At 34.7% G+C, this 25,174-nt stretch overlaps 2 protein-coding genes across 5 annotated transcripts in view; both read left to right on the top strand.

Annotated features, from left to right (window-relative positions):
• Positions 1-25,160, top strand: part of LOC116119653 (putative membrane-bound O-acyltransferase C24H6.01c) — a 30,793-nt gene extending 5,633 nt beyond the window's left edge. For 2 of the 3 annotated variants that reach the window (XM_031405595.1, XM_031405593.1), the window contains 4 exons: positions 446-523; positions 820-895; positions 977-1,026; positions 1,153-1,432. In XM_031405595.1, coding sequence (XP_031261455.1) covers positions 446-523; positions 820-895; positions 977-1,026; positions 1,153-1,194 — 246 coding nt within the window. In that variant the 3' untranslated portion in view covers positions 1,195-1,432. Of the gene's footprint in view, positions 1-445; positions 524-819; positions 896-976; positions 1,027-1,152; positions 1,433-25,042 lie in introns of those variants that run through there. The other variant, XM_031405594.1, reaches the window with a different exon arrangement.
• Positions 8,637-11,952, top strand: LOC116119654 (uncharacterized AAA domain-containing protein C24B10.10c-like). Of its 2 annotated transcripts, XM_031405598.1 has the most exons (8): positions 8,649-8,693; positions 9,589-9,652; positions 9,692-9,844; positions 9,959-10,527; positions 10,940-11,075; positions 11,167-11,235; positions 11,336-11,467; positions 11,603-11,952. In XM_031405598.1, the coding sequence occupies exons 1-8, from the start codon at positions 8,680-8,682 to the stop codon at positions 11,717-11,719; spliced, it is 1,254 nt and encodes a 417-aa protein (XP_031261458.1). In that variant the 5' UTR covers positions 8,649-8,679; the 3' UTR covers positions 11,720-11,952. The 2 variants fall into 2 exon arrangements, with proteins under 2 accessions (XP_031261457.1, XP_031261458.1); XM_031405597.1 differs by having other exon boundaries at positions 8,637-8,693; positions 9,589-9,844.
• Positions 25,161-25,174: the final 14 nt, after the last annotated feature.

Below are 25,174 nucleotides of genomic sequence, written 5' to 3'. Positions count from 1 at the left end.
GAGGAACTAAGGTAACCCAATAGTAACTACCAAAGTGAGGACCACTATGCATGCTGGTTTAGTAGACTTGTGAGGGAAAAAATTATGGAAGGTGCAAATACAATTAGTGGATTGAAGGAAATATGATTTAACTGCTTTGAATTCTAATAAATCTAATGACTACAATAGTGATAAGTATTTACCTTGTTTGGTTACAGAATGAGTTTTAGATTCTTATGGATAAAACAGTTTGGTATATTGAAGATGTTCAGTTACTATAGAAGGATGAATGGAACATATTTTGCTTCCCCTAATAGCTCAGGTAGTGCACTAATTGTGGTATTATTGAGGATATGACAACAGCTAAGTAGAATTCATTCTTCAGCTTTCTTTAATACCTTTTGCTGTCAACAATACTCAATAGTATTTTAAGTTTGATTGTCTAATGTATATATTTTGTTGTCAGGCTGAGAGTGCTTTTGGAGAATTCATTTTCCGAGAACTTAGTGCACTTGCTGGTGCCATCACAATCACTTGTCTCATGGTATGTTCTCAACTGCATTAAAGCTAGAGTAAATTTTAAGTTATTATTTAAATTTACTACTTAAAATTTACTCGTCATAACTTTCTTTTTAAGTACTCAAGATTCTTGTTAATGCTTTATTTGTTTATGTGCTTTCACTTTGTTCTTCTAATCTTCTGAGATTTCAGACTGGTTGGTTCAGGACCTTAATTTATCTATGCACCTTTAAATTTAGCATACTTTTAAATCATCTTGGAATTCCATATTAAGTTACTGTATCTCTAGATTCTGTTAAGTATAAGCTTCATTTTATGCAGATTGCAAACCTTGTTGGCTATGTTATTGGACCATCAGGAGCTAATTGGTTGATGTCTCAATTTCTTACAAGAGAAGGTATGGAGTTGCCTGGTACCTTGTTTTTCGTACTTTGGGAACATGCAGCTGCATTAGTTGATGCTATATTTTATCGTACAGGATTGCCTGTGTTGGGCGGCATGTTTATGTCCTTCTATGTTGGGACGAAGGTAAATGGAATGAATTGTTTAAATTATTCCAATGAATTCGATGTATATATTGCAGTGACTTAACATTTTACTCAAGGGTCTGATCACCAGTATCTTCTTTTTGTATGAAATTTTCTTATTCTGCAGCTTATGTTCCACATCCAAGATGCCAAGCAAAGGCGGCAATAAAATAGGTGGGTGAATGATTTTTACTTCTTGGCGTATGTTCCATACTGGTAATTTGCAGTTAGTGTGGATGAGGAGGCATTCATTCTGAGGACTTGGATTTACTCGATTAATTTTCCAATGGCTGCCATACTTGTCATTGGCCAATTGTAACAAAATTACATTTTACACTTGAATTGTATAAGGTAACAGTGACAATCTTAAATCTTAAATATAATAATTATTATCTTATTTTTTCATACGATTTTTACCCATGTGGGGGCTATTAATCAAATTAGTGGCTTTGGAAGATCACCTCCATAAATTAAAAGACCATAAATCCCATTAATAATTTAAAAATTAATTTCTGAACTAAATTAATTTGTTCCCCACATTTAAACTAAATATCATATATATATATGTATATATATATATATAATTCAGGTGTCATAAAGGTATTATTATTAAATAACGGAAATCATCAAATTTTTATAGTAAAACAAATCAAAATCACACGAAGAAAGGCCACTAAAATGGAATTTAAATAATTGTAACTAAAAAGGGGTTGAATGTCCCAACTCACATGTGTGCTCACAGATAAATGTGCTAACAATAAATTTTTCAAACTCTAGTAGCCTTTGACATAAACCTATCATTTGTATTTTCGGTCATGACATGCACCCGTTACTACCAATGAATTAGACTTTTTAGTGATAAACTCAAATTTCCTATCACAGCAACAATTTTTAGCTTCCTCACCACTAGCGGTGACGGTTCTGGGTACGTTGCTTCAGAATCGGAATCGCACAGTGCAGGTTTCCAAAAAAAAAAAAAAAAAGAACTGAAATCGAAACTGCACAATGTAGGTTCTTAAATTCAAGGATCTGGGACCTAAAATGCAGGTTTTGTTCCTTACCCGAGTACCCTAAAAAATTTCAATCATCCCCCTATTAGTTTAAAAATGAAAAAAATATCTTAAAAATTTTAGAAATACACCCCCATTGCAAATTGCAGCAGTCCAGCTGCAAGCCTGCAATTGGTGATGTCCAGTTATATAAAATATAATCATACATAGCATTGTGCTTTACATATATGTCGATTATAGTTAGAGTTTATGGATTATAATTCTGAGAAATTGCTTCAAAGAAATGAAACCCAGTTCACAAATCACTAATCTCTTTTGATTACAATTGTTTTGAGGGGCCAAAAGAGAAGCCCCACAAGCACAAGCACACCACAAAGGCAACTAAACAGAAGAAATAAAGAAAAGAGAGAATATGATTACAGCATATAATGCCAAAGAGAGAATAATACTAAGATATGTGATTATTTCATATCACGCACCTTCAATCTAAGTATATCCCTTGGGAGATCAATAATTGAATTTCCAGAAACATAGGATAAGAAGACGAGAGAGAACGGAGAAGAAGAGATCAAGAGATATTGAGATAATACCATTTCGACTTGCCCTAATCCAATTGGTATTTTGCTTTGGTGTTTGTAAATGTAAACTTACCAATACCCCATTGTTTTATACTAACACAGAACAGGGGTCTATTTGATAACTATGTTTATAAACTAATGTTATAATTGGGTATTTATAATGTACTAAATACTAATGTAGTAAATTTAATGTTAAATTATTAATGTTTGTAAGTAATATGCTATGTTGTAATTAATTAAGTAATTATTAATTATAATATATGTTGTAATTAATTAAGTAATGATTTAATTATAATATAATGTTAAATTAATTAAGTAATCATACTATATATCTATAATGTAATTTATAATTAATTAAGTTTCTAATCATTTAATTAAGTATTGTACTAATATTTAATTAATGTTATAATTATAAGTAATTATTCTATAATGTAATGTTATAATTAATTAAATTTTTAATCATTTAATTAAGTAATGTACTAATGTAGTAAATTAATAATATTTATATTAATATCATAATTAATTAAGTAATTATTTAATTATATAATGTTATAATTAATTATGAGATCTACTATATGTATGTTACAATGAATTAAGTATTCATACTATAATCTATAATTTAATATTATAATTAATTAAATTTATAATCTTAATTAAGTATTGTACTAATTTAGTAAATTACAAATATTTATAATATAATGTTATAATTAATTAAGTAATCATTTAATTATATAATGTTATAATTAATTATATGATTATAATGTACACGATATAATCAATTAGGGGTGTTTGTCTGAGCTTATAAAAATTAGCTTATAAAGCAACAAGTGCTTATAAGCATTTGAATTTTAAACATTACGTTTTGGTTAAAGTACTTATAAGTTATAAGTGACTGATAAGTAGTTAACGTGTTTGGTAAAATATGACTTATAAGTACATTTTATTATAAAATGCTTAAAGGGTACTACTTAATAAGGGTTACTATGAATTTAAATTAAACAAGGATAATGTGTAATATATTTGCAAACTAGGGGGTGTTTATCTTAGCTTATAAGCAACAAGTGCTTATAAGCTAAAATTAGCTTAAAATTAGCTTAAGCATTTGAAATTTTAAGCAATTACGTGTTTGGTTAAGTATTTATAAGTGACTGTAATTAGTTGACATATTTGGTAAAATGTGCTTTATAAGTACATTTTTTATAAAATGACTAAAAAAGGTACTACATTAAATAAGGGTATACTATGGAATTTTAAATTAAACAAGGATAATGTGGTAATATATTTGGTCAAACTAACTTATAAGCAGGTGCTTATGCTAAAAAAAAAAAAAAAGTATCTCCCCCTGCTTATTTTTTTTTAGCTTATAAGCTCAACTTATAAATTCAAAAAAGTTATAAACAACAGGTCGCTAATTTTAGAGCTTATAAGCTAGTTTGACCACTTATAAGCTTAGACAAATACTCTCTAGTTTATAACCAGAGTGCTTATAAGGCAAAAAAAAAAAAAAAAAAAGATATCTCCCCCCCCCCCCCCCCCCCCAACCCGAACTTTTTTTTTTTTTTTTTTTGGCTTATAAGCTCAAAAAAGTTATAAACAACATGTCAACTTAATTTTAGAGCTTATAAGCTAATTTGACCAGCTATAAGCTTAGACAAACTCTAAGTTATCATACTATAAATCTTAATGTAACATTATAATAATTAAATCTCTAATCATTAATTAAGTATTGTGTTAACGTAGTAAATTACTAATATTTATAATAAATGTCATAATTAATTAAGTAATCATTTAATTATATAATGTTTTTAATTATATGATCATAATATAAACTATATATAATGTTATAATGAATTAAGTAATTACACTATAAATCTTTATGTAATATTATAATTAATTAATTCTAATCATTTGTTTATAATGCATGTATAATTAATTAGTAATTATACTATAAATCATAATGTAATGTTATAATTAATTATATTTTTAATTATTAGGAGAACGACATTTTCCCACCCAAGGCTTGGTGAAACGACACTGTCCTACTCATCAAGTTTCAAAATGACACTTTCCCACCCTTCGTCAAGTTCTGTTATTATTTTCTGTTAATATTTGACTGGAAAGATAAAAAAAACCTTAATAGTTTTTTCTTAATTAGTTTATTAATAATTAAAATTTAATTAAACAAAGTCTTCACTCAATTATTTACTGTTCAGTGTAAAGATATATTTTTTTTTCCTTTGTTTATTAATTAATTAGGAATATTAATTTTCTTGTTAATTAGTAAAAATAAAAAACATTATGGCTTCGTTTGGTTGAATTTTGGGAATACTACTTTTAGTATTCCCAAAAAAGTTAAACAGTAAAATACCCAAAACTCACAATATTATTCAACTTTATTCACATTTTTTAAACCCTCTAAATTTGTTATTCAATTAAATACCCCTAAATATTTTTAATATTTTTGTTACGGCAACTCCGGCCACCCTCCAGCGTGGTGGCCGGCTGTCCTGTGTTTGAGGGTGGATTGGGGTGTTTTTTTAACTTTTAATATTTATTGTAAGGGGTGTTTTTGTAAAAAAACAAACATAGGGTATTTTATAAATTGTAAATCCTACATCGTAATACCCGCCAATTCAACTTTTTTTTTAACTTTTTCAAAAAACTTTTCCCAAACACCAAATTGTGAACCAAACGGAGCCTATAATTATTAGATTATTGATAACTGATGAGATTATATGACTATAAATAAATAAAATCAAGATCATTTAAAATAATAAAAAATTTATAAAGTCAATATTTAAGGGTATTTTCATCTTTTTAATAAAATATTAATGGAAAACATAACAGAACCTAACGAATGGGAAAGTGTCATTTCGCCAAATCGTGGTGGGAAATTATCGTTCTCCCCTAATTATTTAATTAAGTAATTTATTAATTACTAATGTAATGTTATAAACTTATAATTCATTAAGTAGTCTTAATTAGTAACGTATTAATTTTATCAATTTATCATATATAATTAATTAATTATAGATATACTTAGAACTTGATAATTGAAGTAAATAACTAAATATTATATTATATTATTATTAAATCAAATATATTATTTTATTCAAAAATAATTCTTTTAATAACATTAAAAACTTTTAATTGGATCCTAATTCTAATATACACTTAATTAACAAAACTTTAATATATATATTATATATATTAAAGTTTTTATATGGCGTAGTTTATATGTAATAAGTATAATTTTATATTTTTTAATTAGGTTATTGTAAAATTTAATTTTTTCATTTTAAATTTTTTTTATATGTAAAATTACAAGAGACTCCCCATTCTTCACAGATATTTCATTTCAACCCAAGTTTCAATCCGGTACCCACCTCGATTCCAAACTAGGTACCCGTTGTACGTTCCAAGCAGGTACCTGCTGTAGGTTTTTTTTTTCTAGGTTTCACTTTCGGTTCTGGTTCCTCCACATGTGGGACCCGAAACCGAAACTGCACAGTGTTGATTCCATAAAATGGAATCGGAACTTACCCACACAGTGTTGATTTGGGTAGGTTTCAGTTCGGTTTTGATTCTACCTGTAGGTTCCGATTCTACCAATAACCTGCTCACCCCTACTCATCATTTCCTTTTTGTTGTCAAATAAATACCCTACGTGCAAGTTCGATCAATTGGTAAAAACATGAGATGATTCACTACTACTTGCGATTGCGCGCCTTTGAATCTACATAAAGGACTGTAGTGTTCTCTTCCTCACAAACTACAACTTCTACCAATCTGTATTTATAGGAATCTCTACATCTACAAGAACAGTGGTGTCCTCCTCGTCCACAGTTTATTCTGCCTCCCATGACTAACCGCTTCTACAGTGTCCTCTTTACCCCCAAATCACCGCCTGCTCTTGATTTTCCAACAAAGAAATCAATGCCGTCATAGTTAAAATTAAAACCTGCATCTCTCACACCAACTTGCTCGTTCTCCTTTCCTTTGAACTAACTTTCCCAAGGTTTATCCGCAATAGAACCCTTAAAACCGGCCTTAACCATTACTGACCACATCAAACATATATTCACACTTCATTAGACTTTAATACAACAAGGGGTATCTTTATAATGTTCAGGAACTCTGCTTAAACATATTTCACAACAATATCACTATATGAGCAACTCAACCCACCTCTTCTAATAATTTCATCAATCAGCTCATTCAAACTAACTTTTGTACTCATAGCAATTGCTATAACTCCTTTACTCTTCCCGATCTACTTCTAACAACTTTTGTCCTCCACTCACTCACCAAATATTCAACACCCGAACAATTTTTTCCTTGTCTAATAATACCATGTACCTATAATGCAAGAAAAAATTATTAACCGATATATTAGGGTTGATGATTTTAAAGAGCATCTATAGAGTTGCTTAAGCGATCTGGTGTATTGCTTAAGCGATCTGTGTATCCTTACACATCGGTATAGATATTCTGATCGCTTAAGCGATCTTCTACCATATGTCTTATCGCTTAAGCGATTTGCTGCCATATACCGATCACATAAGCGATCCATCAGCTCTGGAATCCATTTTTCATCATCTACATCTATAATCTGTTGTGGCAATTGCTACCACCCCTAGCTACCCCAATGCAGAAAATCATCAACAAATTTACTCATTTCAACTTGCATTACATCAAACACAACCCAAGAACCTAAACACTAAATCAAAATCATAACTCAAACCCAGTCCATTAATCTTTGTGGATGAATCTAAAATACAAAGAGGAGTAACACAAACCTGGATGAAATGTTAGGAGGAGAGGAGGAGCTTCTAGTAGAAGATGTTAATGGTGGGCAAGATGTTATAGTGGAGGAAGAAGAATGTGAGGAAGTACAAGATGTAGAGAAGGAGGTGGGCTTGATTTTGCTAAGAAGACAACAACAGGGAGGGAGTTTCGACATCGTTAATGGAGGGAGAGAGGGAGCAAATTCTTTGTTTTGGGTTTGGGTTTTCTTGCAACAATTTCAGGTTTTGGGGACAAAGATAATTTTTAAAAATTAATCAATGCTTCATTAATCCTAATAAAAACTGATTAGTGCTTAATGTCATTAATTACTCTTATAAAAATAAAGATATTTAGTTAATACTTTGACACTTATAACCTTGCAATTAATTCAAAGGCTAGGATGGTCTTTAATCTTTTGCCCCCATATTTGTTAGCTACTGGCTAGGGTAATTCGTTTGGTACTTTGTTAAATTTTGTATCGGGGTTGTTTTAGCTAAAGTAAAAAAATTCTCCAAATAATAATATTAAAAAAAAAAAAAAAAAAAGGTAATTCGGTAAAAAGCCTTTCCCAACTTCTTTTATTTCTCTTAATCAATATATTAATTATTTATATTTATTGATTTATTCTAATTTAATAAAACATATCGAACATTCTCAATCATCCTAAAGGTAATATATGTTTTTTATTAATAAACTAAACGCTCTCTTAGAGTGTGCAGAGGAGTTATCTTATTCGTAAAGAGTTGTTTATTAGAACATTAGATTGCCAGAAAGAACATTGGCTTAAAAAAAATTTGGTTCTTTTCTGCGCAACAATCCAGTGAAGTCAAACTTTTTCAAAAGCATTTATCAATAATCTTTCGCAAACGTGGCATAATGGAGGTGGGGCTTTGTTCTTTTAACTTTTAAGTGATCATGAACTCTCCCTACGTCAGTGATTGGACCCATACTATCCACGTGGTAGCAATCCCAGGCTAACTGCCCGTAGGCCGCACCAATATATAATAAATAAAGTCTTCTGTACTCCTGCGCCAAAAATGCCCACTTCACATCACGAAGTTCTCTACTTGTTAACGGAAGTCCTCTGAATATGGCCATAATTCTTGAGCACTCTTTTGTGAAGATGAATCGAAACATATGTTGTTACTTGCTTCGAGTGGAGGGGGTTGTGTTGGTGTTGTCGGAATTGGCTTCAGGCAAAGTGTGAGTACGTGGGTGCTCCAGGTTCTTCCATGAAGATGACACAGGAGCAGATTTTTAAGCATTGATGAAGCTGGGATGGTTATTAATGGGTAAAGTTCTTTTTTTTTTTTTTTTTTTTTAAAGGTTATTTATTATGTTACTTACAGGATTACGTTGCTGGTGCCTGGTGATCATTTTTTATTTTTTTTTTTGAATTTTTTGGGAAAATGTGAAGATCTTGAGAAATATTATGAATTGTACATAATTATCTTGTGAATAATGCCTTTGTTAAGAAGATATCTCAGCTGATCTTTGTGATGTCTGCGATGTTATTTTTACCTTTCTTCTAATTCTTTGCTGATTTTAGCTTCTGATTGATGGGGTTTTTGGTTTTCCTCATTTTGATACACTTTGTATCATGCCTTTTTTTCTAAAAAACATTTTTTTAGTTAGATCTAAGTGAACTCTGAAATGTTTGATTTGTTTTCTTATTTTCCTGTTTATAGAGTGGAATAAGTTCGTGTGTTAGCTGTTTTTTATGACTGTTTCTATATTTTAATATTGATTAGGTGTTTTCATGTTTATAATAAACCGTTCTTCAGTACTCTTAGATCTTGGACTCTAGGAAGGCTGCTGAATATGTTGGTTTATTTTATTGCATTCCTAGAATTTGCAGTCCTTGATGACTGGATAAATATCTTACTTTTTGCTCACGGATATGCAACTTGGAAATGTCACTTTTTATTTTTGTTTAATTTATTAGCTGTTTTTAGTCATAAATTTCAGGATCAACTTCAAGTGGTTTTCTTTTGAATAATTGTTGGAGATGATGAAAACTGATCATGTTGTTAAGCTAAGAGACTTGACTATGAAATATCTCCATAAACCTAATTTACAAGATGCTAGAATTTGGAATCTTGAATGCATCATATTATAGTCAAATTTTGATAGCTATATCTAAGATATTGAGGGTTTAATGTGATTACTGTTCTGGCTCTGGAACAGCTTGCCCCATGAATTGAACATCTTTCAGCTTCAGGAAGTCAAAAGCCCTGGGAAAGATACTGTGGTGAAGAAGGATAGCGAGGATGCTCCACCAACTTCTGTGGTGAAGAAGGATAGCGAGGATGCTCCACCAAATTCTGTGGTGAAGAAGGATAGCAAGGATGCTCCACCAACTTCTGTGGTGAAGAAGGATAGCGAGGATGCTCCACCAACTTCTGTGGTGAAGAAGGATAGCGAGAATACTCCATCGGCCAAGGTTGTGTGTCAAAAACCGTATATGCTTGACTACATTAGATGTTTTATTTAGCACTAATTCTTTTAGTTCTTTCAGTTGTCTCACTATAGAACTTCTTCATGCCTACGCCCACAGGAAGTTCCTTCTGACAATGAGTTTGAGAAACGCTTAAGGCCAGAGGTTATCCCTGCAAATGAGATTGGAGTGACTTTAGATGATATTGGAGCCTTGGATGAGATTAAAAAATTACTACACGAGCTCGTCATACTACCTCTGGAGAGTCCAGAACTCTTCATAGGTAACCTTTGTAGGCCCTGCAAAGGTATCTTACTATTTGGGCCACCTGGTACTGGGAAAACCATGCTGGCAAAGGCCATTGCAAATGAAGCTGGGGCAAGTTTCATCAATGTCTCAATGTCAACCATCACTTCCAAATGGTTTGGAGAAGATGAAAAGACTGTTCGAGCATTGTTCACTCTTGCAGCAAAGGTCTCTCCAACTATCATTTTTGTGGATGAGGTTGATTGCATGCTTGGGGAGAGAACTAGAGCTGGAGAGCATGAGGCCTCGAGGAAGATTAAGAATGAATTCATGACTCAGTGGGATGGATTGATGGAAAAATCTGGTGAGAGAATTCTTGTTCTTGCTGCAACCAATAGACCTTTTGACCTTGATGAAGCCATTATCAGGCGTTTTCAGCACAGGTAAAATTTCATATTTGTTTCCTTATACCTTCTATCTCAAAATTTTTGCCAAGAAGTTTCTGATTTACTGACCATCTTTATAATTCAAGCAAGGTTTCACAGACATTCATATCAAATTGTTATTGAGTTTTACCACTCTCAAGTTACTGTTTTCTAAATGACTTAGCATCTTCTTACAATCATCTTAACTTATTCTAAGTCTATTTTAAAGGAGTTAACACTGTCAATCAATCCTACAACATTATTGACACTCCAATTTTGATGCATTTAAATGACAATCATCACCTATCAAAGATCATCCTAATATTTCCATGGGAACCTTGCTGTAGAATAATTAATTCTAGGGCTGCATTGCTGAGATATTAAAATGTTACTTCATTTTAACTAATCAGTGCAAATATATGTTGTGCAGAATTATGGTTGGTCTGCCATCGGTCAAGGACAGGGAAATGATCTTTAAAATTCTTCTGTCAAAGGAAAAGGCAGAAGATCTCAACTTCAAGGGGCTTGCAGCTATGACAGAAGGATATACCGGAAGTGATCTCCAGGTTTGTTATAGTTATTTGTAAAAATTCATTTTAATTAATTTATGATTGACCAAATTGGCTGAGGACATGAGAATTGCATTGTTGGCAACAGAACTTGTGTAGGGCAGCAGCGGTTCGACCTGTTTTAGAGCTTGCACAGAAGAAGGGGATGATGGATACGGTGAGTACATGAACTCTTCCTCCATATCAGTGGCATTCCTATTTTAGTCCCCCATATGATTCATTATCTGAATTGCTGCTCTTACTAACCTTATACACAGGTAGGGAATAAAAGAAAGGCAGCAGGGAAGAGCTCTGAAGATGCTTTAGACTCAAAAGGAAAAGGCAAAGAGGAGCAAGCAATTGAATTGAGAACTCTGAACATGGAAGATCTGAGGGAAGCAAAGAATCGGGTAACTTAACCTGAACTCCCTCAGCTCTCAAATGCGATGGACTTCTTTCAGCTCAGCATACTTAGACTGGTTGGAACTTTGTTCATAAATGTCAATGCTATGTATTAAAGTTGATATTTTAATACTACAATGCAGGTTGCTGCAAGTGTTTCTGCTGAGGGAGAAGGAATGAGCAAGCTAAGGCAGTGGAACGAGTTTTATGGAGACGGAGGTTCAAGGAAGAAGAAGCAGCTGCTAACTTACTACGTGTAGAGAGCCGGAAACTTTCTCGAGTCTTAACGTATAAAACTGTGTGGAGAATGATGGACTATTTTAATAATTATTGGGTGTTCGCTACGTGAATGTATACTATGTGAATGTGTGAATGTATTATACGAGAATGTATTTTATGTGAATGTATTATGGTATTTGGCTATGCTCTGGTACTTAATATTGGATTGTTTTGATGATGTCTTGTTGTCTAAAACTCTTTGGATCGTAGAATGTTTTATTGTTGAAAAAGTAGGATTACCAGTGAGATAGATTATCTTGAAGATTACGGGAGAATGTTATATTAATATGTTTGGTTAAATTAATGGATATAAACAATTAGGGTGTGTTTGTTTTAGTATTTTTGATGGTATTTTTGATATTTTTAGCGTTGGGTGGGAATAACGAGATAGGATTTGAAAATTAAAAAAAACATCTCATGAGTTTGTTAAATAACTAAACACCTTTGTAATAAAAACATTAAAAATCACAAAAAAACTCTCACCCACTCATTAAATTCCAATAGCCTATCACCATTGTCGGAGGGTGGTTGGAGTCTTTGTATCGGTGCATGATCAGTTGGATCTGGTCGGTTGTGTGCTAAGATGGCATTTTCCAACTAGATCCATAGTAGATTTGGCCGAAAAAGGCCAGATCTGCGACTAGATCTGGTCGTTGACGGTCAGATTTGCCCATGTTTAGTCGTTAACAACAGTTGTGGATCTAACCGAAAAATGATAGATCGGCGCACAACTGGTCAAATCCAGCCGATAGTGCACCATTATACTAGATTTTGGCCACCTTCTTGCAGTAGTGGCCGGAATTTGGCAAATGTGGGTGGGTGAGGGTGTTTTTGTTAATTTCTAAACTTTTTCTAGGGGTGTTTAGATAAATTGATAAACTTAAGGGGATTAAAAGTAGTTAAAAAAATATAATAGTATTTTTAGAATATGGAACAAACTGGTATTTTGGAAATAGTATGAATAGGATAGTTAAAAATATTTAAACAAACAGAGTGCGTTTATTTTAGTATTTTGGATAATATTTTTGAAAAAGTAAGAGTTGGGTGGTAACAACGAGGTAGGATTTAAAAATTACAAAAACACCCCATAGATTTGTTAATTTACTAAACACCCCTACTGTAATAAAAACATTGAAAATTATAAAAACACCCTCACCCACCCATTAAATACCAACAGCTGGCCACCACTGCTGAAGGGTGGTCAGAATCGTTGTATCGGGGAGCCAGTAGTGTACCGAGATGACATTTTCTAGCCAGATCCACGTGGATCTGGCCTTATGGTCAACGACGGCCATATCTTATTCGTCATTGACGATTAGCCATGACCAAGGATCTTTGGCTGTAAATATGGCTTTTTCCAATCAGATCCACGGTGGATCTAGCCGAAAAAGTCTATATTGGCGCACTATTGGCCAGATCTAGCAAATAGTGCGCCATTATACCAGATTCTGGCCACCTTCCGATGGTAGTGGCAAAACTAGCAAATGTGGGTGTGGTGGGAGTGTTTCTGCTTTTAAATTTTTTTTTTTTTTTTTTTTTTTTTTTTTTTTTGTGTTTAGTTAAATTAACAAACTTAGGGGTTTTAAAAAAATTGAATAAGTATAATAGTATTTTCAGAATAGGAAACCAAATGTGCATTTTGGAAATGATAGAGATAGGATAGGGTAAAATAGGGAACAAACAAAAATAAGATATTTGGTTGGAAGAATAATATATCGATAGAAGATTTTATTGAATATACTTGCTTTTAATACATTATACTACTTTAAACCCTCTATATTTGAGAATTGTAAAAACACCAAAAACAGAGTTAAAATTTCAACAAAATGCCCCCAACCACCCAAGACCATCGCCAATCGTCAATTATTGCCGTCGGCTGCTGGCGATAGTCATTGAAATGGTGCACAGACCAACGAGATTTGGTTGGTCGTACATCGTTTTCGCTATTTCAACTATATCAAGGACCAAAAACAACCAGATCATCCTAGATCTAGCCGAAAACGGCCAACAAAGCTAGATTTTTGTCCATTTTCGACCAGATCCATGAAAATCTGGCCGTTTTTTGCCTTTGATATGGACAAAAATAGCCAGATCCTGCCATTCATGCATCGATCTGGTGACTGGTGCTGGTGACTGGCAGTGGTGGCTGGCAATCGGCAATGGGCTTAGTGGTTGGGGGTATTTTGTTAACTTTGAATTTTTTATGGCTGGAGCGTTTTAGCTAAATCCTCAAATACAAGAGGCGGCTATTGTATTTCGTAGGCATTTGAGGACAATTCAGTCCAAATGACTTTATTTAAGGGCAAATTTGGTATTATAAAAAAAAAAAAAGATAACCCAAGCAAAAAAAAAATAACACCCTTAACTAGGTAATCTGATAACCCCTACAATGACCAACAATATTCACTATTGGGAGTGGAAACATTCCCGTAATCTTATATTACTGTCAAACCAAACAAAGTAATGTTTGAATCAACGATAGATAACAAAGATGATCTGCTCACAACCCGAACAAACACAACCCTAAGGTGTAATGAGTGGACTTTGTGAGACATTTCCTATTGGGCATGTCTATTATCAAAAGGTCATGTATCTTCAAAGGGTCATATATCTTCAAAATGACTCAAAATGTGCCATATTGAAAGGTTTTCCAAAAGGTACCTTATTTTAAAAGTACAACAATTCTATCTAAAAGTAAGTTTTTGTGAAATACATGACAAGAAGACTACAATTCTAGTATAACCAAACTCTTTCTAGTCGTTTTATTTGGCATAACACAAGCAGGTTCTTCATTGTATCTAAAGAAATTCATTGATCCTATTTGCACTATAAAGGGCAAAATTTCCTTTAGAAAAGTGGCATTGATACACGCCTTAAAGTTGGTAGCCACTATCTTGGTTCTAAATCTAAAGGAAATTTCATTACTTCTATTTGCAACAATGGTTGCCCCTGAAGGAGATGGCTACTGACTTCGTGAGTTAGAGAGGTTTGATGGAGGAAATTATTCAATGGCCGAGAAGGTTAATTTTCTTTTGGTGTCTCTGCAAGTTGCTTTGTGTTGACTACTCCAAACCTGCGAAAAGGAGAATATGAAACCATTGTTGAAACAAGGAAGCGGCTGAAATTTGAACATGATGATGAAATCTGCAAGGGACACATGTTGAATGCAATGTCAGATGCTTTATTTGACATTTATCAAGGAGTGCCTACCACAAGAGAATTGTGGGAGAAACTAGAGACAAAGTACATGCAAGTGGATGCTACAAGTAAGAAATTTCTTGTCTCTCGTTTTAATTCGTATAAAATGGTACATAATAGACCTATTATGGAACAACTTCATGAAATTGAAAGAATTCTAAATCGTTTCAAAATGCATAAAATGCATATGGATGAAACCATCATTGTCTCTTCAATAATTGATAAATTACCCCCATCATGGAGAGATTTCAGAAGAAGTCTCAAATATAAAAAAGATGACATATCACTTGATGATTTGTCCAAATCTTTGCATGTGGAAGAAGAATTTCCTTTGCAGGATGAACCAAAGGAACAATCAATTCTGGTTTCCAAAATTCATATGGTGGAAGAAAAACAAAACTTCCAAGTCTACAAATAAGAGGGTTTTCCATGGTCCTGGTGTTGGACATAAAAGCAAGAAACCAAAGAAAGAAGCAAAATGTTTCTTTTGTGGAAATCATGGCCACTTCAAGAAGGATTGTCGATTCTGGAAAAAAAAAGGAGGAGAAGTACTCTACTACTGTGGAAAATGAGAACCTAGTAGCAATGATTTATGAGATCAATCGAAGATAATTCTGCATGGTTGGTTGATTCTGGTGCAACAAGAAATGTCAGCAAGAACAAGGATTTTTTCAAATCCATTGAACTAGTTCAAGATGACATGGTGTTGTTCATGGGAAACTCCTTTACTACCCAAGTCAAGGGAATAGGAAAAGTAGAGTTAGAATTTACATTTGATAAGAAATTAAAATGATAAGAAATTAAAATGAACTAATATGTATTATGTACCAGAGGTTAGAAAGAATCTTGTATCTGGTGGTTTATTGAACAAATTTGGGCTCAAACTTGTATTTGAGGTAAATAATTTTGTTTTGTCCAAAGGGGGCATGTTTGTTGGGAATGGTTACTTGTGTGATGGCATGTTCAAACTCAATATTGCCAATGACTAATAATAATAATAATAATAAAGTTGTTCCTACTTATATTGTTGAGTGTGAAATTTTAAGGCATTATAGACTTGGACATGTGAATTTTAGAAGATTGCATGACATGGTTAGATTAGATCTATAGGTTAAAAGAACAAAATCTAAGTAGGTACACCAATAATGCAGTAATTTACACTAGCATGGTGTTAAAAGATTACTAAGGTACCATTGTGGCCAAAACCAATAGAGCCAATTTATATACATTGTGAGAGTGAAACTACTTTATCAAGAGCTTATAACCATGTATATAATGGAACGTCAAGATACATAATTAACTATGTCAAGTCAAGTTAGAATCTAGCTGATCCTTTAACAAAGGGTTTAGCAAGAGACTTCATAAATAAAACATCAAGGGGGATGGGTCTCAGCCTATTGAATATAATCACCAATAATGGAAATTCAACTTAACGATTGATACAACATCAAGTCTTGAGTTCAATGAGTCGAAGTACATTATGTAGAGTTGTAGAAAGTACTATAAATTTTCTATACATCCCAAAGCAAAAAATAGTACTGGTTCTCATAGTCTTGAAAGGAAGGTTGAGTATACTTTAATAGACTATTGATGGTTTTCATCAAAGTGCAAAATAGCAGGGGCACTTTTGATAGAGTCTACCTATATGAGAGTAAAGTGGTGCCGCTTTTAAGAGCTTAAGGCTTGGCTCTAAAATCTCTACGAATGATACAGACACATGGCCTTTACGTGTCAACCACGATTGAAATGTTTTGGTATCAAAGTGATATGTGTGAACTTTATACAACTTGTCAAAAAGATTGTATGATTCAAAGTTTGTCTACCATATTATTCAGATTTGTTGTAACAAACTTTTACTATGTAATGGTTCAAATTGCAAAATACCATATTTATGCATATTACTCATAGAATATTGTTGGATCTAGCATGTATTATCAAATTAAAAAATGGCAGGGGATTGTGAGACATTTTCTTGGGCATATCTATTATCAAAATGTCATATATCTCAAAAGTCATGTATTTCAAAAGGTACCAATAATCCTGTATAAAAAATAAGATTTTTTGTAAAAGTACACGACAAGAAGATTACAATTTAGTATAATCAAAACTCTCTCTAGTTTGCTTCTGTTTTTTACATAACACGGGTAGATTCTTCATTGTATCCAAAGAAATTCGTTGATCCTATTTGACTATAAAAGGGTGAAATTTCCCTTAGTAAAGTGGCATTGATACAATCCTTGAAGTTGGTAGTCAGTATCCTAGTTCTAACAGACTACCCATGGATTTCTCTTTCAAAAGTTCTCGGCCTGACGATTGGAGCATTTTAGTTTGGATGGGAAAGATTCAAGCAGTTTTCGTACCATGCTAAAAGATAAAATTGGCCGCCTCTTTGGATAACTGCACCTTTATGGTGTGTTTGCTTCAAAATAGTAGAACCAAACACGGTTTGTAGAGTAACCTTTCCCAGGATTTGTGTTTTTTATTGATTCTTATTTTGAATTTTTTGAAATATTATGACAGATTTTAATAGAAGTATTTTGTTAGAATTTTTAATTAACAATAATGCTACGGACACCGAAAAAACTGCATCAGAATCGTACCAAGCAACGTGTAATACGCCTCTCATTTTTTTTCAATTTTTTTCTAGTGAACGGCGTCCATAAATTTGGACGGCCATTCATCATCATGGAAGGCGTCCATATACAAGGGACTGACGTCCCTATTTAAAAGAAGCCGTCCATAATAAATTATGAAAATAAAAAAAAAAACTTGGGGACGACCGTCCTTACGGTTTGGACGGGCATGTCCATACTTTAAAAAAAAAAAAAAAAATGTTTGGACAGGGTCCATTCTAATGGACGCCCGTCCATTATTTTAGTCTTCCATGAAAGTAGTCTTTCACTTTTTCCATGAATATTGTTGAACTATACTATACTGGCAATGTGTTGAAAGTCTAAGTCAATGTGTTTGAAATTCTAACCTGTTAAATCAAATGGATGTAAAAAGTTTCCATGGAGGCAAGTGAAGAAGGTGCAAAACTTCGCCCGTACTTCTTCGTCTTCTTTCGGGGAGGCAAGAGTTAAGATTTTCGGGGAAGTCAGCAGCGATGAAGAGAATAAGGATAAGCTACAGAACTTCAACCAGGATGCAAACGTACATATTGGCCGGAGGACGTCAAAAAGTTGGCTGATGATGTGCAGGAGATACTGCATGAGATTGCTATCACTGGAAAGATTTCACAAAAAACGAGTAATGGACGGGCGTCCATTCCTTACAGACGCCGTCCATCCAAGTTTTTCTTTAATTGTAGAAACTAAAATAATGGACGGGCGTCCATTAGAAATGGATGCCCGTCCAAACATTTTTTTTTTTTTTAAGTATGTAATGGAGCCCGTCCAAACGTAAGGGACGGCCGTCCATAATTATGGATGGCCGTCCCAAAGTTTTTTTTATTTTTTTATTTTCCTAATTTTATTGATAGACGGCCGTTCACTGAAAAAAATTGTAAAAAAAATGAGAGGCGTGTTACACGTAGGCCGGGACCGATTTCGTGTATTTTTCGGTGTCCGTAGCATTATTGTTTTAATTAAAGGCTGTTTAACTGTTCATCAGCGGTCACAAACAGGCATATTGACATTAAAATAACAATAACAGTAGGCATATATTTCTTAGTTCGGCTGGCCAATCTATCCATCTCTATATACGAAGCAAAGATCAGCAATAATCTTCAAGTTTTGACAGCAAATTTAATAGAGAAATAGGATTAGAAAATTAGATAAAACATATATTGATCATTAACTTTATTAGGGTTATTTTTAATTGTTGAATGTGTGGTTTTCCTAGAGAAGTGGATGCAGATACCATCCTTTTAGCGTTGCTTGTTAGGGCCAAAAAATGTCTTTGGCTTGACGGGGCCCAATAACGAAATAACATGTCACGGCCTAAGGCCTCAATCCATACGATTGGGCCCCGCTTAAAATCACCTTGCGACCTACCCACTCTAAAAGTTGGGCTATCCTATAAGTAAGCTAAACTGGGTTTCAGCCCATTAGGCAACAGAGTATAAATAGGAAATCAGAATCTCATTTATTTCCTCTTCTACTAAGATTTCAAATCTTACTCAAACTATTAAACTGATCTGTAAGGTCAATAACATTATCTCTTCATGATAGGGATTATCTCCCAAAATAGGACTTAGTGTCCTACTAAGATTCCAACTCTTATTTAAATATTAAACTTAATCTGAATAGGTTAAGAAATATATTCTTTTATGATAGGGATTATCTCCAAAAGAGGACTCAATGTCTACTAGGATTCCAACCCCTTAGGTTCACTATAAAAACAGAGGCTTGCCTTCTCATTAAGGAGGCGATCTCCCACAGTCAATCTACACTTCAAAACCATTCATTTGCTCCTAAATCTTGCTCCAGAACCCGACGCCTCGCCGTAGTCTAGCCTCCGACAAGACTCCTGGTAATTCTTCTTCTCTAATTCTTATTAAATCTCTTTCAGCCTTGCTGACTTAGGTCGGAGTGCCTACGGCAAACACCACCTCGGTGTTTTCCGGAAGCTTCACGCTTGCCCTTTCATGTGGCAGGTCTAAGGATTGTCAGTGACCTCAACCTCACGGATCAACCTATTTTCATGACGGTAGATTTTTTGCATCTAAGTTTGGCGCCCCACCGTAGGGCTCTGACATCTCATTCCAAAGATGACTTGCAACATGAGAGGAGGCACGGAACTCTCTCCGACTGACGTTAATCTGAAAGTTCATCACGATAAGAAAATTTTCTTTGCTTTTCGTCATTGATTTATCTGTTCACATGTCATATTATTATCTTCGATATATCATAATTTGTTTTATGCATGTTTGTTATTCAGCATGTAATATGATACATTGAATCATCGAAACAATCTCTCGTGTTTAAATTTGTTTGCGCGTTAGTTGGAATATCGCCCCTTTTTGTATATGTTAATTTCTTTTTAGAAGATATTTCATATTCTAAAAACCCTTATGTCTCTGGACATGTTTTAAAGTTTTAAAAAACCCATTTCCACGTCTCAACGTTCCTATCACTCATCCAGTGTCAGCGTAAAATCACATGTGCTCCTACATATCCCAATTTCAAGATATCATCCACCGTTTGATCCTTTCTAACATGATCATCTCATGCGTAAGAAGACAAACGCTGCTTTGGGTTGTGGGCCCTTTCTTCTTTACATTTTCCACATATGAGCGCCATATGGATACAACAATAAAACTGTAATAATCTTAGATCAGTCAGCATGGATTCCGTCATTTGGTTCATGCCACCAGAGTTTTGTCCATCCAATTGGTTTCCGATGTAACGATAGAAGCGACTCACGCCGATTACCTCCCTCTTTTTATTTACAACATCAACCTCTTATAGCCCCACATCTCCATCATACAACCCTACTTCACCAACCTATAGCCCTACTTCGCCAAGTCACGGTCCTCAGTCTACCAAATATAGTCCATCACGGCTCCACCAAGCAGCCCAAGATTGTCACCTGCCAGCCTAACACCTCAATTCACCTACGTCTCCATCTTATTCTCCTTCAAGCCCGTCATTTAGTCCTGGCAATCCATATAATCTAGGGTAGCCCGACTATAACTCGAGTTCTCCACCGAGTGTCGGATACTAGCCTAGCGCGCTAGTCTACTATCCATCATCTACTAGTCAATACACCCATAGAAAAATGGGAAGAATGCGCCTCCAATTCCTTCTTCTTCCATGAAAAAGTCAAAGTTCCCCAAGAAACTTGCCAAGAACAATTCTAATCTTCTCCAAAAATCACCAAATTCGTTTAGAGAACCTCAAGAGCTATGGAAAATGAAACTTTGTAGAAAAAATGAAGAAAACCCATGAAACACCTTCAGCCTCCTTCAAAAAATAAAGGCACCAAGCATTTGTAAAACTACTTCACAACAGAAATTCGTCTTTTTTTTCCAGAAGGTCACGACTAATAACAAATCCAACCCAAAATTATTTGTTACAGACCAAAACCTATATTTCAAAGAATTCCAATTTTCGCTCTCTAGAAAATTATCAAGAAACGCCACAAACGGCCCCTAAACTTAACCTTTTTATCCAAAAAACACCTCAACTCCTCAAAATATTGGATACAGAAAAAGTAGAAAACAATAAGAAATTTGAAGAGAGGAGAAGACTTTACCGTGATTCGCTGAGGGAAAAGTTGAAAAACTCCTATGGCCAGAAAAATCTTCATGAAGAAACTGAATGGGGAAGATGAGGGTCAAAGAAATCAAATACCCATTTTCTTTAAAACTTGACGCCAAAAATTATATGTGTAATAAAATATTTCAAACTTCAAAAGTTGTAAGACTTTTCTCATGCGTTTAATGCACCTGATTCAAAAGGGCCACGTGGCAAATATTTGGAAAAGTGAGCTTTCAATCCCCACCCCTACACAAAGGACTCATATTTCATAAGTTGTTCTCACATGCAGGGGAGAAGGGCCAAATAGATCAAGCACTTGCTCGGTTCTATCATTTCATTTGATTTAAACATATTCATTCCCTATGCATTTTACTCTCTATTCAGCTCTTTGTTTCTCCATTTGGCTTATTCGACTGGTGACACGCATGATACAACATAAACCATATGATCATTGGTTATTTCTCCATTTGGTCTTTTCTTTCTATTCGATTTGTTCTAGAAGAATACACATCAGGATTATATGGAGCTGAATGACAGTGATCATTCTAGTGCATTACAACTCTACCTCTGTTGGAACATCTTTTCTTGGGCTGAGGCTACTTCTTCATTCTGGCTGCATGAGCTCTCCGAGTGGACTAATGGTATTTCATATCACCTCTTAAAAGTCAAATCAAATACTCCACTTGATTCAGCAAGCATGGGTGGCAACACTTGAAGGGGAAAGGTATGTGTCATTATCTCATTTTAACTACCGCTCTATTTGGTTAAATCTTCTCTATTCGGCCCATTACTTAAATAATGCAGCCCATTTTCCATTTAGCTCACTCTTTATCAGTCATAACATGCACATCATGCCTATTAACTCTCCATTGGCTCTTTGCTTAAACAAGCATGCCATAGCAAGTCACTGCTCCAGCTTCAATCAAAAGGTTTTCAACTACAAGTCGGGCACGCGGACTTGACCGCAAGTCCATACAAGCTCTACTTGGCATACACCTTCAAATGGCTGCCTGATAACGTACGGACACCTTCAAATCGGTTGCCCGATAAACGTACGGACACTTCAAATCGGCCGGCCGATAAACGTACGGACACCTCAAATCGGGCTGCCCGATAAACGTACGGACACACTTCAAATCGGGCTGCCGATAAACGTACGGACACCTTCAAATCGGCCGGCCCGATAAACGTACGGACACCTTCAAATCGGTCTGCCCGATAAACGTACGGACACCTTCAAATCGGCCTGCCCGATAAACGTACGGACACCTTCAAATCGGCGGCCCGATAAACGTACGACACCTTCAAATCGGCTGCCGAAAACGACGGACACTCAAATCGGCCTGCCCGAAAAAGTACGGACACCTTCAAATCGGCCATGCCCGATAAACGTACGGACACCTTCAAATCGGCCTGCCGATAAAGTACGGACACTTCAAACGGCCCTGCCGATAAACGTATGACACCTCAAATCGGCCCTACCCGATAAACGTACTGACACCTTCAAATCGGCCCGCCCGATAAATGTACGTACACCTTCGAATCGACCCTGATCGATTACGATGACATCCTCGGATCGGCCTTGCCTGATCCACAGATTTACACCTTCGGATCGACCCTGCTCGATCCACGAATTTACACCATCCGATCGGCCTGCCGATCCACAAATTTACACCTTCAGATCGACCTGCTCAATCCACGGATTTACATCCAAATTGACAAGTCATCGACCCAATCACACAACAGATCCATCCGACCTAACAAGCTGCTATCACAATCCGCTCAATCTGCACTCATTATTTAATATACTCTCTAAGCTAAATACTCTTTAACTTAGAGAGTGGGGGCTAACTGTTAGGGCAAAAAATCGTCTTGGGCTTGACAGGGCCCATAACGAAATAAACATGTCACGCGCCTAAGGCCTCAACCCAATCCCGATGCGCCCACGCTTAAAATCACCTTGCGACCTACCCACTCTATGAGTTGGGCTATCCTATAAGTTAAGCTAAACTGGGTTTCAGCCCATTAGCCTGCAACAGAGTATAAATAGGAAATCAGAATCTCATTCTATTTCCTCTTCTACTAAGATTTCAAATCTCACTCAAACTATTAAACTTGATCTGATAAGGTCAAGAAATCATATCTCTTTCATGATAGGGATTATCTCCCAAAATAGGACTTAGTGTCCTACTAAGATTCCAACTCTTATTTAAACTATTAAACTTAATCTGATAAGGTTAAGAAATCATATCTCTTTTATGATAGGGATTATCTCCCAAAAGAGGACTCAATGTCCTACTAGGATTCCAACCCCTTAGGTTCACTATAAAAACAGAGGCTTGCCTTCTCATTAAGGAGGCGATCTCCCACAGTCAATCTACACTACTCAAAACCATCTATTTGCTCCTAAATTCTTGCTCCCAATAACCCGACGCCTCCGCCGTAGTCCTAGCCTCCGACAAGACTCCTGGTAATTCTTCTTCTCTTTAATTCTTATTAAGCCTCTTTCAGCCTTGCTGACTTGAGCGTCGGAGTGCCTACGGCAAACACCACCTAGGTGTTTTCCGGAAGCTTCACGCTTGCCCTTTCATGTGTGCAGGTCTAACGGATTGTCAGTGACCTCAACCTCACGGGATCACACCCTATTTTCATGATGGTAGATTTTTTGCATCTACAGCTGCCTTGGCACTTGGCATAAAGATTAATATAATCTTTCTAATTACTAATTAATTCTGGTAATTGATGCAATCTCCTTTAACGGTTGTTTCTACTTTCTACCTTTTGACCAAAGATTATAACATTGAAAGAAATTGTTCTAACTACCAAGATGAAAACTCAATTTTATGAAGTTAAAATGACTCGTAATGGATTAAATGTTGTCAAATTGTATATCGTATCATGTATCGAAAATCTAATTTTTTGAATCTTGTCGTATAGTAGAATACGCCTTTTTAAAAAAAAATTATAAAAATTTTCTAAAAATTAAAAATTAATATCATTCCCAAAATTAATTAACAAATTTTTTGATATTATTAGTTTTAAATTATGGTATTACATAATCAAAATCAATTACAAAATTAAAAATCTATACCATTTCCTCTTAACCATTTAAATCATTTCCAAGATCAATGTTAATATTTATATCTCTACATGTGTTATTATTATCATTTAAAATAGGCAACACATCTTCCTCTGCACTTTCTCTATGAAAAATGAGTAAATTTAGACGGGTTTTAATGAATCGGGTTGGATGATCCAAAAAATGTCAAAGTGCATCAAAGGAGGAATCATAGTACAGGTTTCTCAATTTTTACTATGTATCTCCATTTATAATACACAAAATTAGAATCTTAATACTGAATCCCAATTAATGCCGTATTTGATGTATGGACGTTATATATAAGTTTTAACACATCAATTAAGATCTATCTTTGTGTACATTGCATCACTTTTTACAATATTGTTACAAATATATGAACTAATTTTACCGGATGATTATAGTTCTATGAAAATTTCAAAACAATCACACTTTTACATTGAAAAACTTAATTAGAAATTTAGAACTAATAGTACACTATGTCTTTAAGACGAGGGTGCAGGTGCAGGGCTGGTGCGATGCAAGTGCATAGCCATTCCCGCACCCGATTACGATTTTTTTTTCACCCGCACCTGCCCTCGGATTTTTCGGAGAAAACCCACCCCGTTCGGGGATACAAACGCCCATCCCTACTTGCTGCTAACAGATGCTAGATCCATTTTAACAGTGTAAGGGCTTTTTTCGTCCATTTGATGTTAGATCCATTTGCTTCTTTACAAATCACAACCCAAATGTCCACTTGGTTCTTATGGATAAATCAGTTTTGGTATATTGAAGATGTTGAATGAAATTTTCTTATTCCGCAGCTTATGTTCCACATCCAAGATGCCGAGCAAAGGCGGCTATAAACTAAGTGGGTGAATGATGTTTACTTCTTGGCGTATGTTCCATAGTGATAATTTGCAGATTTGGAAACACTGCAATATGGCACTTGCTTC

This window comes from Pistacia vera, unplaced genomic scaffold (assembly GCF_008641045.1).
Source record: "Pistacia vera cultivar Batoury unplaced genomic scaffold, PisVer_v2 Contig898, whole genome shotgun sequence".
Taxonomy (NCBI): domain Eukaryota; kingdom Viridiplantae; phylum Streptophyta; class Magnoliopsida; order Sapindales; family Anacardiaceae; genus Pistacia; species Pistacia vera.
The sequence above is the reverse complement of the archived record's forward strand: the minus strand, read 5'-3'. Positions and strand labels throughout refer to the sequence as shown.